We start from the raw sequence: 17,765 nt of genomic DNA on the forward strand, positions 1-17,765 counted from the left end.
TAGGTCCGAGGCTTGCTTAAAATGTTCTGAGCTCGGTAAATTCATGAAGCAGGATGCTACCCTACTTTAAGAATAAAGAAACTTTTTTTTTTTTTTTTTTTTGGAAAATCCCATTAAGGGGTGTGAAAAAAGGGGGGAAAAGGGTTTCAACTCCTTTTTTATGAGGAGACTAAAGATTTTACAGACATGAAAATTGAAATTTGGAATCTTCTTTGAAAACAAAGAAATACGTAAGTTATTTTTGTGTTTTTGGATAATCTGATGAATAGGGGTGAACAGGAGTGACAAACGGGGTGAATTTTTAAAAAGACTCTATCTGCAAATTATCTCAGACACGTAACATATTACAGATTTGAAAACTGGTATTTGGAATTTCCTGTAAAACTAAAGAAACATTAATATTTTTTTTTCTGGAAAATCCACTTATGGGGAACTGAAAAAATGGGTGAATTTTTTAAATTAGTGTATCTACAGTATATCTCAAAAACTTAAAATGTTGCAGATGTGAAAATTGGTATTCAGAATCTCCTTTAAAAAGAAGGAAACACCTATTCTTTGGTTTTCGGGAAAAACCCTACGGGAGGTGTGGAGGGGGGGGGGAGGGGAAAGAATTGAAAAATTAGTCAATTATTTGTATGATGTTACAAACGTGAAAACTGGTATTTTGAATCTCCTTTAAAAATAAAGAAACATGCATTTGGTGGGGGAATCAACTTGGTAGGGAGGGGGGGATGAAAACAGAGATGAATTTGTTTTATGAGGATACATATATCTTAAAAACTGAAGATGTTTCAATCATGATAATTGGTGTTTGGAAGCTCTTTTAAAGAAATGGGTACTGTTTGTTTTTGGAAAATTCACTTGAGTGTGGAGTGTGAAAGGAAGTTAAAAAAATGAATTATTTTTCTGGAGAAACATATATCTGAGAACTGAAGGTTACAGACGTGGAAACTGGTATTTGGAATCTCCTTTAAAAATAAAGAAACACACATTTTTCGGGTGGGGGGAAAGCACCTTAACGGGCAGGGATGGAGTGAAAAAGAAGTTGAATTATTTTCATGAGAATACTTATATCTCAAGAACTGAAGATGTTACAGACATAAAAATTCGTATTTGGAATTTTCTTTCAAAGTAAAGAAACATGTAATATTTTAGCTTTGTAAAACCCACTTAAGGGGGGGGGAATTAATTGAAAAATTAGTTGAATACTTTGTATTAGGATACTTATATCTCAAAAACTAAAGATGTTACAGACATGAAAATTAGTATTTGGAATCTCCTTTAAAAAAGAAACATGTATTTGGGGTGGGGGGTGGGGGAATCACTTGGGGGGGGGGGGGGTTAAAAAGGAGTTTAATTCATTTTTATGAGGATACATATATATCATGTTTCAGTCATGATAATTGGTATTTGGAAGCTTCTTTATAAATAAATAAACAAGTTTTGTTTTTGGTTTTCGGAAAATTCACTTAAGGGGGAGGGTGAAAGGAATTGAAAAAATGTAATTCTTTTTATGGAGAAACTTATATCTCAGAAACTTAAGGTTACAGTGTGGGGAATGTGCAGGGGTGAAAAAGGAGTTGAATTCTTTTTATGACGATGCTTATAGCTCAAAAACTGAAGATGTAAGAAGCATGAACATTTATATTTGAATTTCCTTTCAAAATAAAGAAACACGTATTTTTTTTGTTTTCGGGAAGTCCACTTAAGGCGGGAGAGGGGTGGAAAGAAGAAGAAGAAGAAGAAGTTGAATTATTCTTATGAGTATACATTTATCTCAAAAACTGAAGGTGTTACAGACATACAATCATCGCCATAAGACCTATCTGTGTCATTGCGACATAAAGCAACTAGCAAAAAAAGAAAAAACAGACATACAGGCATGAAAACTGGTATTTGGAATCTCCTTTAAAAATAATGAAATACTTTTTTTTTTTTTTTTCGAAAATCCAGTTAAGGGGCTGAAAAGAATTGGAAAAGTGGGTGAATTTTTAAAATGAGTACCGGTATATCTACATTATATGTCAAAACTTAATATGTTAGAGATGAGAAACTTGGTATTTGGAAAGTCCTTTAAAAATACAGGAACGTGTACCTTTTTCTTTTCAGAGAGGACACTTGACAGGGAGTAAAAAGAAGAGAAAAATAGTTTAATTATTTTTTATGAGGATACTTATATCTTAAAAACCGAAGACGTTACAGATGTGAGGTATTTGGAATCTCCTTTTAAAAGTAAAGAAACATCTATTTATTTTTTCGACTTGAGAGAAGACTGTTTCTCACATGTACAGTTCTATTTCGCATGGTTATCTTAGCCCCAAAAGGTAATACCACAAACAAAGTTTACAAAAATTTCTAGGGTAAATGAAACTCATTTTTTGGGTGAGTTTTTATAATTTAGGAATTTTCAGATAATGTCTTAGTACAATGCCGAGAAACGATTACTTTGATCAAATTACGAAATCCACGCGAGTGAAGCCACGGGTAATTGCTAGTATATATATGTATAGGTACTTAGGAAATTTAGATTTACTTCTCTTTGCTTGTGATGCAAAAAAGATTAATAAAAGTTAATTGTTTGCTCAGTTGTTGAAAGTTCCAAGATGATTTACATTATCTGGAAAAGTATTGGCCTCAAAATGGGTTGAAACACAATCATGATGAAAAATTGTTTTAAAAATAAAGGAAAATACAGTTTCCATATTAAAAACTTTCTTTATATTTTTACAAAGTAATGACCGAGCAGTTTTATTTATTTAATGAACGTGTAAGAAATATTAAGAAAGACTGGATTGCATCACTAGATATTCCAGAATATTTACCAATATAACTACATTTTGTGTGCTGTATGTGTCCTTGATACGATTGTACAAGAACACTGTAAGTGTCCTTGATACAATTGTACAAGAACACTATATACCTGAGTGGAACACTTCCATCAGACAACTGTCCATTAGATTCAACACAATTTTAGAGTTCTAAATTTGTATTCATTTAAAGCACATCTCTGCTCTAATAAAGGTGACTATATTTAGAAACCAAAATCATTAAATCTGTATGGTTTATGAAAATGCCCTGACATTTTGTATATGCTTGATATGCTTTTCAGTTTATTACTCACAACCTCAAGAAAAATTAATTTCCATGTTCCAGGAAGGAGCACCAGATTTAATCATATTCTGTCCACTTATTGCATTGAACTACAACTGTATTTGATGGCCCAATCGAAAGAATGACAGGAGCCTTGAAAAAAGAGGGCATTGATATATTTAATGGCTCATTTTCTTTAATGAAAGTAATATAGATAATCTATTTTCTTTCTCTTCTTTGCTCAACCAGGCTGAGTGGTTCAGATGATTAAGGTGCTGACTTTCTGAGCAGGTCTCTCTATTTGATACCCATAGGCAACCTGCACATCTTGATGTGGAATGATTATGATAATGAGGTAGGGAGAGGGTGAAACCCATTGTTGGCACATAGCTTGCTCCTGTCTAATAACGCCAAGAAGTCTGCTCAAAGCTCTATGTCTCCATCTGATGGACAAATCACTATCAACAGCGTCATATGCCCTCACTCGATATGAATACCGTGGAGAGGTTTGGAATTAAATCCAAGCTTTAGGTGTGCAATCTAGTCATTAGAAATTGTATACCTCCACATCTCCTACCCTAACAGCCAACATTCTGATGGTGAAACTTTTTTGACCAATGGGACTCAAACTAGCTAACCACGGTGTCAGGCCATATAGACTCAATTCCTTAACGATCCTGGCCACCAGGCGGGCATCTTGGATTTATGATAAACATGAATAATTGATTCATAGGACTATGAGATTGGTACGGTATAACATCAAACCCATTCTTCTTAAGAATATTGTCATGAGTAAGCTAACATGTCAGTTACAAGTAGATTTTTAATATGCAGACTGTACCTGTGTGTTATGACCAAGGAATGGATATCTATGTAAATACATATCTATTTAGGAAACTAAAATTTATTTATCTTTACAAATCATGACTTGTGGAGTTGAAAAGCGCAATGTTTATTTTCCATATTTTGGAATTTAGCACATATGTTCCATAATCTTAGTCATTAAAATCAATATAGTCCATATTTTGGCTAAAAAGTGTTAAGACTGTGTCTGTCCCATAATTTCATAACTCAGGAAATCCCATTCATAAACATTGCAAAAATAGTTGTCTGCGACACAAGTGTAAGGAATTATTTAAGTGACATTCAGCATAATTTTTCATGCTCCACAAAAGTACTCAAAAGGCTCCAAAGCTTGCATCTGTCACTTTCTGAAAGTTTCAAAATTGTGAATAATACTGCGTAATAACTGGATCGTGGTAGAGGTAAAGTTGCAAATGTAGCAAAATTGAAGATGGACACTGTACTTTCAAAGAACTCTGGATATGGAGAAATGGGAAAAGTTTCTGCAATGCTGTGTGAAGTTAACGATGAACTTAAACCCAGTAGACATTGTGAAGTTCAAACATGCCCATATTACCTCTTCTGATGTCGAATGCAGTTTCAGTCAATATAAAATAATGTGCCTCTAGACAATAGATGATGAATCACTTTCCAGCACTAAAAAGAAAATTTTGTAATCCATTGTTTTGGTAACAGAGAATTAAATATTGTTTGTTCTTCGAAGATCATATTAAAATGAGAAGTGCAACATTATTTTTCATGCAGGTCTATTTTGTTTAGCTTCATTGAACTTAATCATCATCATTTTAATTTCCCCTTGTCCAGCTCCTGCCAGGTCTGGGTGTTGATGGTATACCATCACTCAGTTTTAGGCTATTGTTATAATCATGCCTGAGAATCAATTCCTTCAAATCTTCACTCCTAAAGTCACTTGTGAAACTACTTTGAACTGATTGTGTAATAGGTGATTAATCATTCATGCTCTCAAGGGAACAACATTGTCTCCATTCCTCCAGTTTTTTTTTAAAATTATATATTTTTACATTTTTTATAAGATGCTAAATTTATATAACTATGCTAGGAATAGATTTTTTTGTAGTTTCAAGTTCATATATAATTCCATATTTTAATAAAAATAATTAAATATATATGTATATATTTCATTAATTATTAGAACATATAAATCCTCATCATGCCTGAGAATCAATTCCTTCAAATCTTCACTCCTAAAATACTACTACTACTACTACTACTACTACTACTAATTTTTCTTAAGTGATGTCTTTATTGTACTAGCTATATTTTTACATAGAGTATGTTATTGATTATTAAAATATGTATGTATAAGCTGCTGTTTCATGGTTTTTCAGCCTGAACCAGGAGTCCAGATTTGTTCATTACATCAAGGTGTATTTCTGTTGTTCATTTTCAGCTTTCTTGTGACATAAACAGGCTCATGTAATCTTGTCCTAGTTGTCAAGAGCACCAGACTGGCTTCTTGCCAGCACCTTCATTCACTCGTGAAACTACTTTGAACTGATTGTGTAATATATGATTCATCATCTCAAGGGAACAACATTGTCTCCATTCCTTCAGCTGTTTTATTGTATATTTTTACATTTTGTTAATAAGATGCTAAATTTATATAACTATGGTACAGGTGAAAATTTAAATAATGTATTTAGCACTAAAATATTTTTTTTAAATTGTTACGTACATGATGCAAAGCCTTATATGTATTGCTTCCTGGAGAATATTAGAGTGTATAGAATCCTTTTGAAGAAGTAATCTATTAATCATTAGCCTACTATTTCAAAACAATCCTAAGACATATCCTTCAACAAACCACAGCCAGAGATACCTACAGCTTTAAATATACTATTGTTTCAATGAATTACAGAAAACCTCTTTTAAATAGACCCACAGAGAGAGCTGAAGTATTATTTTGAATTCTTGAAATATGACTGAACCACTTTCACAGTGCAGTTCACGACACGCAGGTCGCTTACGGACGTCAAATCAAAAGAACTGCACCTGGCGAGCCGAACCCTTCTTGGGATCTCCCGGCACTAAAAGCCATACGCCATTTCATTTTACAGTGCAGTTGGCAGCCTGTATTGGTCTTGTTCCTCATCATACCTGAGAATCAGTTCCCTTCACTCTTCACTCTCAGACTACTACTACTAAACTTGTTGGCAATGTGGTTAGGGTTGCGCAGCTGTGAGCTTGCATTTGGGAGATAGTGGGTTCGAATCCCACCATCAGCAGCCTTAAAGATAGTTTTCTGTGGTTTCCCAATTTCACACCAGGCAAATGCTGGGGATGTACCTTAATGAAGGCCATGGCCTCTATCTTTCCAATCCTAGCCCTTTCCCATCCCTCTGTCACCCAAAAATCTTCAGTGTGTTAGTGCAGCATTAAACAAGTAACTGCTGTTACTGCTACAGAAAAAGGAAACTGTAACACCATGAAGGAATGGGAGAGAGAGAGAATCCACAGGGATAGCTGCTCTAGAACAAGGGGTACTGTACGGTAACAGCATCAAATTAATGCCATTCCAATTTTCACACTATTTATCTTAGGATAAAATGAGCTTACATATTTTTAAAATTGTTGTTGTACAGCTATCCCAGTGCTGATATGGAGATATGGAATGGTGACAAACAATTGGTAATTGTTTTAGTATGCAGCTGGTGTACGGTCCCATGTATCTGCAGCAAGCGTTCTACTGAATCCACAACATCAACATATGAGGCTGTCCTGGTGTCAGAAATGATCATGCTGGGCTGACAAATGGCATTGATTGATCATGATTTTGTCTTGGCCACGATAATTGTCAAAATCATGTCTAACGGCATACGAGGGAGAGAGGATGCATCGATGTGATTGTTGAGAAGCATAAAAGGCCAACATCAGGCATTACAGTCTAGGGAGCTATTGATTTTCATGTGAAATTGCCATTAGTAATTGTTGACAAGGGCACAATGGCTGCTCAATAGTATGTAGACTGGATTGTCCCTCTGATGGCAACTGTTTCAAATGGGATATTTCAAGACAATGCCTACCCTCACACTGCAGACATCTCCAAGGAAGCTCCAAGACATTATGCTTTTACACTGACCTTTCAGGTCCCTGTACCTAAACCCTAGAGAACATGCATGGGACATTGAGTAGGCACCTGTAAAACTCCCCTCTACTACTTCTACTACTACTGCTGCTGCTGCTGCTGCTGCTGCTACCCTGAACTGTGGACAAACTGACCCTCACAGCATAGCAAGCATGGGCCACAATTCCACAGGATGTTATCCAAGGCCTTCTTGACTCCTACCACATAGGAATTAGCAATGTACGGCAGCTCAGAGTGGGCACACCATGTACTGTGTACAGGTGCGGACAGAGGTACCTGAGCAGTTATCGCATAACTGTCTCACACCCGTCCACTATGCACACTTGGGTGTTGCAGGCACACCCATTCATTGTGTTACAATTTCCATTTTCCCTAGTGTTGTAATATTAATATTCCACTTCAGACATAGCTACATTGTTTCCGGTATGTTTTGTTATTTGTTCTTGATGGAAGTGATTATATTATGATAGCCAACAGCTAAATTGTCAGAGCATCTATTTATAACATCAACATGTGCAGCTTTATGTATAGCTTTTCCTGAATTCTAGATGAACTGAATTTAATGAAAATAGAAATTTCCTGTAAACATACAAATTCTGTTACTACTTTCAAACAAACAAAAAATCTCAAAATCTCATTTAAAGAGTATTGAAATCTTTACTAGCGTACAGTATTGTAATCATTACTAGCTTACAACCAAAGTCTTTCATAAAACACTTGCAACCATGACCTCAAAGGTCAACAATAGGTCAATATATTATTGCTTATGTTTTTTATTATATTAGCTAGTTCTTTTATAAGAATATAATTTGTAACAACAAGATCCAAGATATTTCAAAGTGAATCAAAACTACTAAATGAAAAATATGTTTATAAATGCATAGAATCTTCATAATGTGCATTCATTTTCCTAAATATTGTGCACCATGAATGATCAGTAATAAATTTCATTGTGGTCCATATTGATTGATCACTATCCAAGAAGAGGATGGGGAGGTCCATCTATTCAATACCAATTAGATTGATGTTATTATCCTTATTAAATGTTGGGACTAGTTTTGAACCTATGATATTGGGTAATTTTCAGCCATGATTAAAAGATGGAAAAGATAATACATGCAGTTACAAAAACCATAAGATATTACAATTTGTTTGTGAAAACTTGTTAACATCACATGTTGTAATTACATATGAGTCATAATCAAGTTGATGTTGTTTACATATTATTCAGAGTTTAATGAAAAAATTTTCATTGAAAAAATTAGTCTTGATATAAAACAGTACAAAGAAATGCGAATACTATACAATTAAAAAGGGGATTAAAATGACACATTAAAATTTCTTCTATTATTGCATAATTAATATATCCTTTGGTATAAGTTCTAAATATTGCATAATTTATACATGAATCCAGAGTTTAATGGGGTAACTTGACCTCATTGAGAAGATTAGAGTCTTTATGTAAGATAGTACAAAAGAATGTAAACACTGCACAATTAGAAAAGAATTTAAATGACACATAAAAAATTATATCTTCTAGTATTGCATAATTATTACAATGTCTACTGATATGTATTCTGAGTCTTGCATTAGTGTTGATGTTGGATATTTGCCATGTATCTGGTGGACATACTCATATTTGATCCACAAGTTATGCTTAATACTTAAAGAATACGACTAACAATTTTTATTCTTTGTAATGCTTAAAGAGACATTCACGAAATGTGATATAAGGAAGAAATCTCAGACATCTTTTCAAGGAATTAGAGGTACCGGTACACAGAGGGTTGCTAGATCTGAAACAAGAGATTATGGTAAGATATACTTTCTTGGCAAGATGTAAAAATCACTGGGAAATAAGGAAAGATGAGTAGAGGCAAGTTTGGAATGAACATATCAAAAATACACAGGAGATCTCAGTGATTTTTGCACCAGAGCTGATGATGACAGGAACAAAGAAGATGGTGATGTGCAGAGAGAAGATTGTAAATACTGGTGTTGATGGTGGTGGGAGTGGTGGTGGTGAACATTGTTTTAAGAGGAAGTACAAGTAGCTAACACTAATCAGAGGGGAAAAAATAGAAGGGATCCAACACTTTGAAAAATGAAGGTACCGACCAAAGAAAGTCAAGGGCCATGAAGAGCGTGAAAATGAAAGACTCCCTAAGCCTTGGTTCCTAATACTGTTGGGGTTGGAAAAGAACAAGAGTTGACCAAGAGGGGTTGGACAGGATAGACAAAAGTGAGGTGCCTGGCACAAGTAAGTGGAAGCAATGCCAGGACTCAGGTAAGGGATCCGTTGTCGCCAACCCACGCTCCCAAGTTGAGAGCCCCTGGGACCTCTTTTAGTCGCATCTTACGACAGGCAGGGGATACCGTGGGTGTTATTCTACTGCCCCCCACCCACAGGGGGATGTAAATACTGGTGTGTAGGGGAGAAATATAGTCTATACATCCTACCTGTGTATTTAACTATATAAATTTTGATGTTTAATTTTTATTTATGTCTATAGGTGAAATACTCATTTGCAAAAAAAAAAAAAAAATTGCTGACCAAGAAGGAGGCATAACAGTAGTATGTAAGTAGGTAAAATCACAGGACCTATAGTAGAAAGAAAACATCAAAATACTGTACCACACCAAAAACTGATTGCAAGGTAACAAACACTTGTGGGATGCACTCATTATGGTATTGGGCAACCAGTAGCACAGAAACGGATGTGATACAGTTTGGCATGGAGGCATACATACGGACTTTGATGTTTTTCTGAGGAAAATCCTTTCACAGCTGGAGTAGGCCCTAAGTGACCCTACAAATCTGTCATAAAATGGCCGAATGAACTGGACAAAGCTGTTTTTTAGTAAATTTTTTAAATATAGATATATTTTTAGATTAACATTAAAAAAAGGAATTTGAATTGAGAAATGGGCAGTAAAAATGTACTCGAAAGAGGGGGAAGTTGCAAAAAACCCGTTAAGACCTCAGAAAGGCTAAAAAAGGGCCATAAGCCAATAAACACAAAAAAGGACAAATAAAACCCACTATTTTTTGGCCTACAATGACCCAGAATGAACATATATTACATTGGGCCTTGTTTCCGGACACTCGAGAAAAAAAAATATTTTTCTTCAACTTCAACCTATCACATTTACAGTATGTTTAATAAAATAACCCAAACTCTTAAACAAAGAAGCCTGTAAAAGTGATAGTAGGTCATTTCCTCAACGCTGATCATAAATGACGGATTAGAAAAGTTTACCAAATTTGAATTTGACTGAAATTGGAAAAATATTTAAAATCACAGTCTACCATGGTTGATGGGGTATCATCACATTACTTGAGAATTTAATATAGCTGTATGCGAGATCAAGGCACCAGTCCTTTTTCTAAATGGATAAATCCTTCTCTCTCCTCATAGCAGATAGATTTTGAACTATCTTTTTACCAACAATTTCTGATCTGTATACCATACAGTAAGCTCACTACAATCAGGTGGTAAACCTTTGTTCATATTCCTGAGTTGGGATTCATGACTCAGTGCATTTGTTTCACGAATGAAGGTTTATAGAATAGAAACTGACTTAGAAGGCTCTGTTTCTTTGACACTATATCTATCTGAGCAGACAGAAATGAAATGTTAGACATAGATTTACTCTCAATGAACCTGCATTAGAAATTAACAATTGAGGCACTTGACGTAAAAGGGGCACATAGACGTATCGGCCTGCTTTACACAGAATACATAGGTTTATTCGCCATTCTCTCTAGTTAATAATGGCGAAAGATTCAGTGGGATATGTTGAAAATTGTTGTTACACCTGTTTAAAGTGAGCTGCACAACTTTTTCCAATTCATGGTCACAGCTCTTCACAGTGTGATAGGAAATTTGGACTTATCAGACAGTACATGAACCAGAAAGAAGTGACTGGGAATGCCAAGTCTTATCTTACTGCAATGGTCTTGTGCTGCAGAAATTCTTCCCCAATTTTTAAAGTTACAATGATCTTCGCCATAAGACCTATCCGTGTCGGTGCGACGTAAAGCCCTTAGCAAAAATAAATAAATAAATAAATAAATAAAAATAAAGTTACAATGGCTGTGGACTACCAGCCTGGGATACATTATCCAGAAATAATGTCCCATTCACAGTAATGCAGTATGTGATCATAAACACATTGAGAGGTGGTCCTGTTTTGTGTTATTTTCACACCTTTACTGCAAATTCCAACCTTTTTCACATTTGAAAATGTCCTTACAGGCAAGGAAACTTTACCATTGAAAAGACTGCTGTCCTGGACATCAACCAGAAGAAAGTGAAGGATATAAGAAGCCTATACAAATGAAGATGATATTATGTTTATTGAGGGGATGATAAACCAAGACTGAACAGTAAATGAAGTAGGGCCTTTTGGTATTATTCTCTGACAATGTTAATAAACTAAGACTGAACAGAAAATTCTCTTCTCTGACAATACTGATCTATTGTAGCCACTTAATTTTTCCATGAACTCAATCTTGTGCATTAATGTTGTATTACATTTAATTTAAAGCACTGTATTTAAGTCTTGTTTATTGAATTTTATCACTGAAAATGCTGTCTGCATAAAAAGGGCTCATAATATTGATTTAAAAGTTCTTATTCATTTAATTCATGAGCCATTTAAGTCATATTTTACATGAATTATTCATATCTGAATTAAATATTCTAAATAATAACAAACACTACAGTATGGAAAATAAATAAACACCGAAGAAAAACAAAGGCAAATATTTCATTTCTTCTCCAAAATGAGTTTTTACATATGTGCCCTTTTTACATCAACTGCCTCAAGTTATCAAAACTTTGAAGATCTTGGATTCATGCTCTCTCTTGATATTATTGGGGGGAAGTTTTAATATATCCAGAAGTTTTCAAACAGCTTTTGTGTGATAATATTTACAAGCGACTACTAGCTTTGGTGCTGAACAATAAAATACTGTTGTATTGTCTCTGAATAATGAATAGTTAGATACTGAATTGTGGTATTCAGGACAGATTTCTTCAATGTCAATAAGTAAGTATATGTTTGGCAACAATTCTTTTTGGTTAATAGAAGTGACAGGAAGGCTGTGTTCTTCAACTTCAGTATTAATCCTGCAGTTAATTGTTGCAGCATATACCTCCCCAGGGGATGTGGAGTGGATTCCATGATTTCTTGATTGCATGTAACTGTCAAATTATTACAATAATCATGATGAAAATGATAATGCTGAAGTGCTGTTAGAAGTTTGTTGATTCCATTACAATGCATAGACCATAAATTTTATCCAACTGGCAGAAACTTCGGGTCTTGAGGTTGGCGACATAGTCATCAGTGTGAATGGTGTTAATGTGCTAGAAACCTCACACTCAGAGGTTGTGAAATTCGCCCATGCAGGTGGGTGATTTTTTTCAAGTATAATGCTTTTATAATATATCAATGGACTTACCTGCTCTTTGCACAGGGGTTGTTTGTTAATGAAACTGGTAAGGAAATAACCTGCCACCTTCCATCATTTCACAGGTTGTACCAAATATGGTTGCTAAACATGACCATGGTCTAATAGTGTGGAAAACAAGCTTCTACCATCAGATCCCATCTCAAGAAGTGGACTGTAAATTTTTATTTCACAAATTATTCTTTATTATGTATGTCTGAAATATTCTGATTTTCTGATTTAATATGATTTTCAGCATAGCTGATACATATAGATTTACACCAATTTCCCTTATATATTTGACTGCATTGTATTTCATGATTGTAGAAGTGTGTAATAAATATTGGTAACTTTCATAATCTCATACTTTTGGAAATTCAATTATCATTGGATATATAGAAAAAAATATTGTTGTGACTCCAGAGTGTGATAAGACAGTGGTAGTACACCGGCAGTCGGGAGAGTTTGGTTTCCGGATCCATGGCTCACGGCCTGTTGTGGTTTCGGCCATCGAACCTGACACACCGGCAGAAACTTCGGGTCTTGAGGTTGGCGACATAGTCATCAGTGTGAATGGTGTTAATGTGCTAGAAGCCTCACACTCAGAGGTTGTGAAACTCGCCCATGCAGGTGGGTGATTTTTTGTTTTTTCAAGTATAATGCTTTTATAACATATCAATGGACTTACCTGTTCTTTGCACAGGGGTTGTTTGTTAATGAAACTGGTAAGGAAATAACCTGCCACCTTCCATCATTTCACAAGTTGTACCAAATATGTTAGGCCTAACACTCTCATAGGAATCACCTGTTAGTTTTATAGAAAATAGCTTGAACTATACCAGTTTGAAGATTTGGGATTTACTATGATTACTCTAAGGCCAGCTGCAAAATGAGACGCAGGTCCATGAGATGTCGCAAAGTGACTCATGGTGAGTTTCTGCGAACCACAGAACTGACTGGACCCACGCGTGTTATGGCGCAGGGTGACGTGACACAGTTGCTGCCCGTAGTCTCTCTTCCGCAGTTTCCTGCAAGACTCATGGTGATTTCGGTTATTCATATTGTTGCTAAACAATTTTACTGAATCAGGAATTCTTTTTGAAAAATCATATTAAATGTATTTTTTTGTCTAAACCACTATAAACTATATATTGTGTTTTGAGGAAGAAGTAATGTACAATATAAAGCAGCAAAATACCAATTTATTGCAGTTTAATGTTTTATCTATTGATGAATGCAAAAATAATTGTTTTGAAATGAGAAATTCCAAAACTAAACTCTTGTGATAAACACAAATTATTTGTAATGGCTAAACTGAGATATACAAATTGAAAACAACTTAATTTCCATACACAAAAAGTGAGTTTTAGTGAGAAAAATAAGTAACAAATAATGTGACGAAGTTATGACGAGGGGGTATGAGAGAAGGAAGTAATTATGAGTATTTTTTTCTTTTTACAAGTTGCTTTACGTCACACCGACACAGATAGGTCATAAACTGAGTACTGAAACTGTGATCCAACTAGCGACGATTGTCGCCGTGACTCACTCTGCCGTGAAGAATTCGACATGAGTCACCCTGCGTCACCTCACAGATCTGCGTCTCATTTTGCGGCCAGCCTAACTGTTGGCTACACTTGTCTGTGCCATATATTAAATTAGAAAGTGAAGAGAAAAGACAACTAGCATCTCCCACTCTACCAAATGGTATAACAAGATAAAATTAACTATCATTGCAGCCCACAACCTATCAGTCCAAAGCATTGCTCATTTGAAGATATTAACATTAAAAGTTCCCCCTTGATAATACTTACAAAAGTTTCATTCTTATAGCAAAGTTATAGGTACATGTTTCGTCCCTCTTGAGGATACCCTCAGCCTAGCAAAGAACAAAAGTTAACTAGTAAAATTATAACAACAACAACAAAAAAAAAGCTGTTTTAAACATGTCTACAGCAAATCAAAGTTATATCATCAAAGATTTAATAAAGTAAAATTGGTCATAATATGTGATGTAGGGGTCAAAGGATTTATGTGTTGATATCATATTTTATACCGAACCTTTTAAAGAATAGACTGGGCACATAAAAAAGCATGGAACTTAGAATAGCAAGGGATAATAGAATAACAATGAATATGCTCAAACCTCATATAGAGGTACAGGACTAAATTCTTTGTTGATACTTCACTGCATTTTGTTCTATGATACAATCTAGCAATTTATTCTCTGGAAAATTAACCTCAATCCCATAAATGATTCAGACAGGTTGTAGAGCTCGTTATTCATAAAACTGGTGAGCCAACCCTGTGTGGCTCTGGTTTCTTTTATTATCCATGTATATTCCTATAGCATTCTACTCTGTCCAACTAGATGGCAGTAGGATCACTCCTGTGTTGAATATCACCAAGGGGCCTGCTCGAGGCTTAATGTCCCCATCCAAATGATGAATCACCATTAACAGCATCATATGCCCTCGCTCCTCACGAACATTGCAGAGAGGTTTGGAACTGAACCCAGGCTTTTTTCACACACTATAATTACTAGAAATTGTATACCATCACCCCTACCCTGCAGGCCAGCACTGAGATGGTGAAAAGATGTTTCCATCAGTGGTACTCGAACCAGCTCACCACAGTGTCAGACCATACAGACTTGATGCCTTAATGATCATGACCACCAGAAAGGCCAAAAAATAGAATGATCAATTCATGTACTGATGCAGAAAAGTTGTACTGCTGTGGAAGCTCAGTTACAAAGAATTAGGAGTAAAGAGACGAGCTGCTCAATAAGCTGTATGCTCTGAGCTGTCAATGAAAAGATGCCGTGGAATGACATGACATTAGTAGATGAATAAGCTTGAGTAGAGTTTTAGAGGTAGGAAAGATCATAATATCGCCAAGCCAATGCAACACCATGATAAGTGCAAATTTTTCCGTTTTTCTTCTTTTTTGTTTTTTTTACATAAGTTGGTGTATTGTAGTGTGATCTTCAATGTAAGAGTTTGATAAATTTATAACATTAGGCCCTTCAAGTAAAATAAATTTGTGCTCTTAAGAGCATGAAGGTTTTAAGATTTGCAATTGATGAAGTAAATTATTGTTTCTTTCTAGGAACCTTAATTTTTTAAATAAATTTGTTTTACACTGTAATATTTTTTAAAGATCTTCTGTGCAAAACAGCATCATCTGCAGATGCATCTGTTTTACACTGGAAATTGAAGTAGCATTCATTCACCTTCAGTGCAAGTCCATGACATCTGCAATGGTCATGATTTTGCATGGACAATGTTTAGAATCTTTAGAAAAGGTTGAAATTTAAGAGGACGGGGACTGTCAACAAATTATTCATTTCCTTCTATACCTGAGAAAGCGATTAACATTTCTCCCCAACTAACTCTGAAAAAAAAGAAGATAACAGCATTAACAATTAAATTTCCACTTCTTGATATTTTTAAACTCCATTGAAATATAACCCGACTGTATTCTGAATCTGAATGGTCGCCCTCATTGGAGGATGGACGATTTATTTCTTTAATAAATCTCTCTCTCTAGGAGGAGGAGTTAGGGACTGGATTAATTTATCAAGGGAAAATTTTAATAAAAGTCAAAGTTCTTTGAAATCATTTAAGAAATTACTACATAAAGAATTGATAGATAATCTGCTACATAGGTGACAGCCCTAAATGCAGATTAAAGACAGACAGACAGACAGACAGACAGACAGACAGACAGACAGACAGACTGACTGACTGACTGACTGACTGAGAAGTAACACTGGCTACAGCCATTCGACCCTAGGTTCTGTATGGACCACCTGTCTCATAGGTGGTATGTGACGTACCGATACTGGTGCTCCCATCGGAGCTCCTCTGTCAGTCTGTAATGCGGGTGGTCAGTTGGGTGTTTGAACTTTTAATATATTATCCAGTATGGGTAATTAGTGTGCAGTATTAGTGATTTGTAAGAGTATGAGTACTGGTCACCCATCCAGTGGATGACCACACCAAATGTTGCTTAACTGTGGTACTGGTATGTATATTTATATGTTTCAGTGTGCGAGTTAAGTATACTGTATTTTTAATGTTAATAGTGTGTGTCCAGGGAAATTTGCATCATTCGGTGATATGACTAGTACAGCATTTTACGGATACGATGTGGCTTACCCTGTATGGTCGACCATTCAGGGCTTTCCTAGCGTGATGTTGCTTTTGGAAATTTGCAACGCTGCTTCCTATGTTATGTTCGCAACTTGCTCTTTTAATGTGTAAGAGAATAAGTATCTGCGAATGTTAAAATTTTGAAAAATCAGCATCTTATGAATGGCAGCTTGTGGCACCCCACCTTGACTGTACCCTTTCCAGTGCTTTTGAAGGCGTTACGTGGTAGTAGGAAGTGAGAACTTTGGTTTACATTGCTTGGCGGGGTAGCTTGGAGGGGGTGGGGTTATTGAATGAGTTGTCTGTTAGGCAGGGTGGGTAATAATTGTGACAGTTCAGGTGAGAGTAGCTTTAAGAGTAGTAAGTGGAGGGGAGTGGAGAGTCTTGGGTGGACAGGTGTGTGAGGGTGGCAGTGGAAGGGCTGGGGTTCGAGGGTGAGTGTATATTGAGGTTTAAGAGTTGAGGTGGGGGGGTGTTTGTTGTGCGTGCTGATGGTGTGCTCTAATTGCTTTTTTGAGAAAAGGGCAACTGGGGAATGAGGCAACGTGGCTGCCTTGGCAGTTCGCGCACCTCTCCTGGTCCCCTGGTATATTACAATCAGTATGACGGTGAGGGCCGCCACATCTGTTACAGCGGGTAGCCTCTGAACAGGTTGCTGCAGAGTGGTTTAATTTGAAGCAATTATAGCCCTGGGTAATAAGTGTAAGCCTGGAAGGAGTGCAGGTGCGAGTTTTTGTTGTGAGGGTGTTGTGTGTTGGTGTGTTTGTTGACTCAGGAGCAGTTTTTTTTATGCCTGCTTCGGTTCTGCATGCTTGAGTTGTGTGGGTTTTGGCTTCGGGCTGTTTTCAGTGATAGTTCAGCCTCTTTCCCATCTGTTTGTGTGTTTTGGTTTGTCAGAGGTGGAATCGGGGTTGGAGGTGGGGAAAGCCATATTATTTGTGGTAAGTAACGTCATCTTCAGAAACTTTCAATTTGAGTTTTCTCTAATCCATGCTCTTTGAACATAAGTTTATATACATACATTTCCATTGATTTAGGAACAACCTCCTATATTTACAGGCTGCCACTAAGTACAAAATAAAACATACCA

At 35.9% G+C, this 17,765-nt stretch overlaps 1 protein-coding gene across 1 annotated transcript in view; it reads left to right on the forward strand.

Moving 5' to 3' along the window:
* The window catches only part of LOC136857204 (serine-rich adhesin for platelets), a 329,451-nt gene that overhangs the window by 265,661 nt on the left and 46,025 nt on the right, over positions 1-17,765 (forward strand). The window contains exons 25-26 of the mRNA XM_068224997.1: positions 12,942-13,148; positions 17,309-17,311. Of these exons, the coding sequence (XP_068081098.1) occupies positions 12,942-13,148; positions 17,309-17,311 (210 nt within the window). The remainder of the gene's footprint in view (positions 1-12,941; positions 13,149-17,308; positions 17,312-17,765) is intronic.

This window comes from Anabrus simplex, chromosome 1, assembly GCF_040414725.1.
Source record: "Anabrus simplex isolate iqAnaSimp1 chromosome 1, ASM4041472v1, whole genome shotgun sequence".
NCBI classification, from domain to species: domain Eukaryota; kingdom Metazoa; phylum Arthropoda; class Insecta; order Orthoptera; family Tettigoniidae; genus Anabrus; species Anabrus simplex.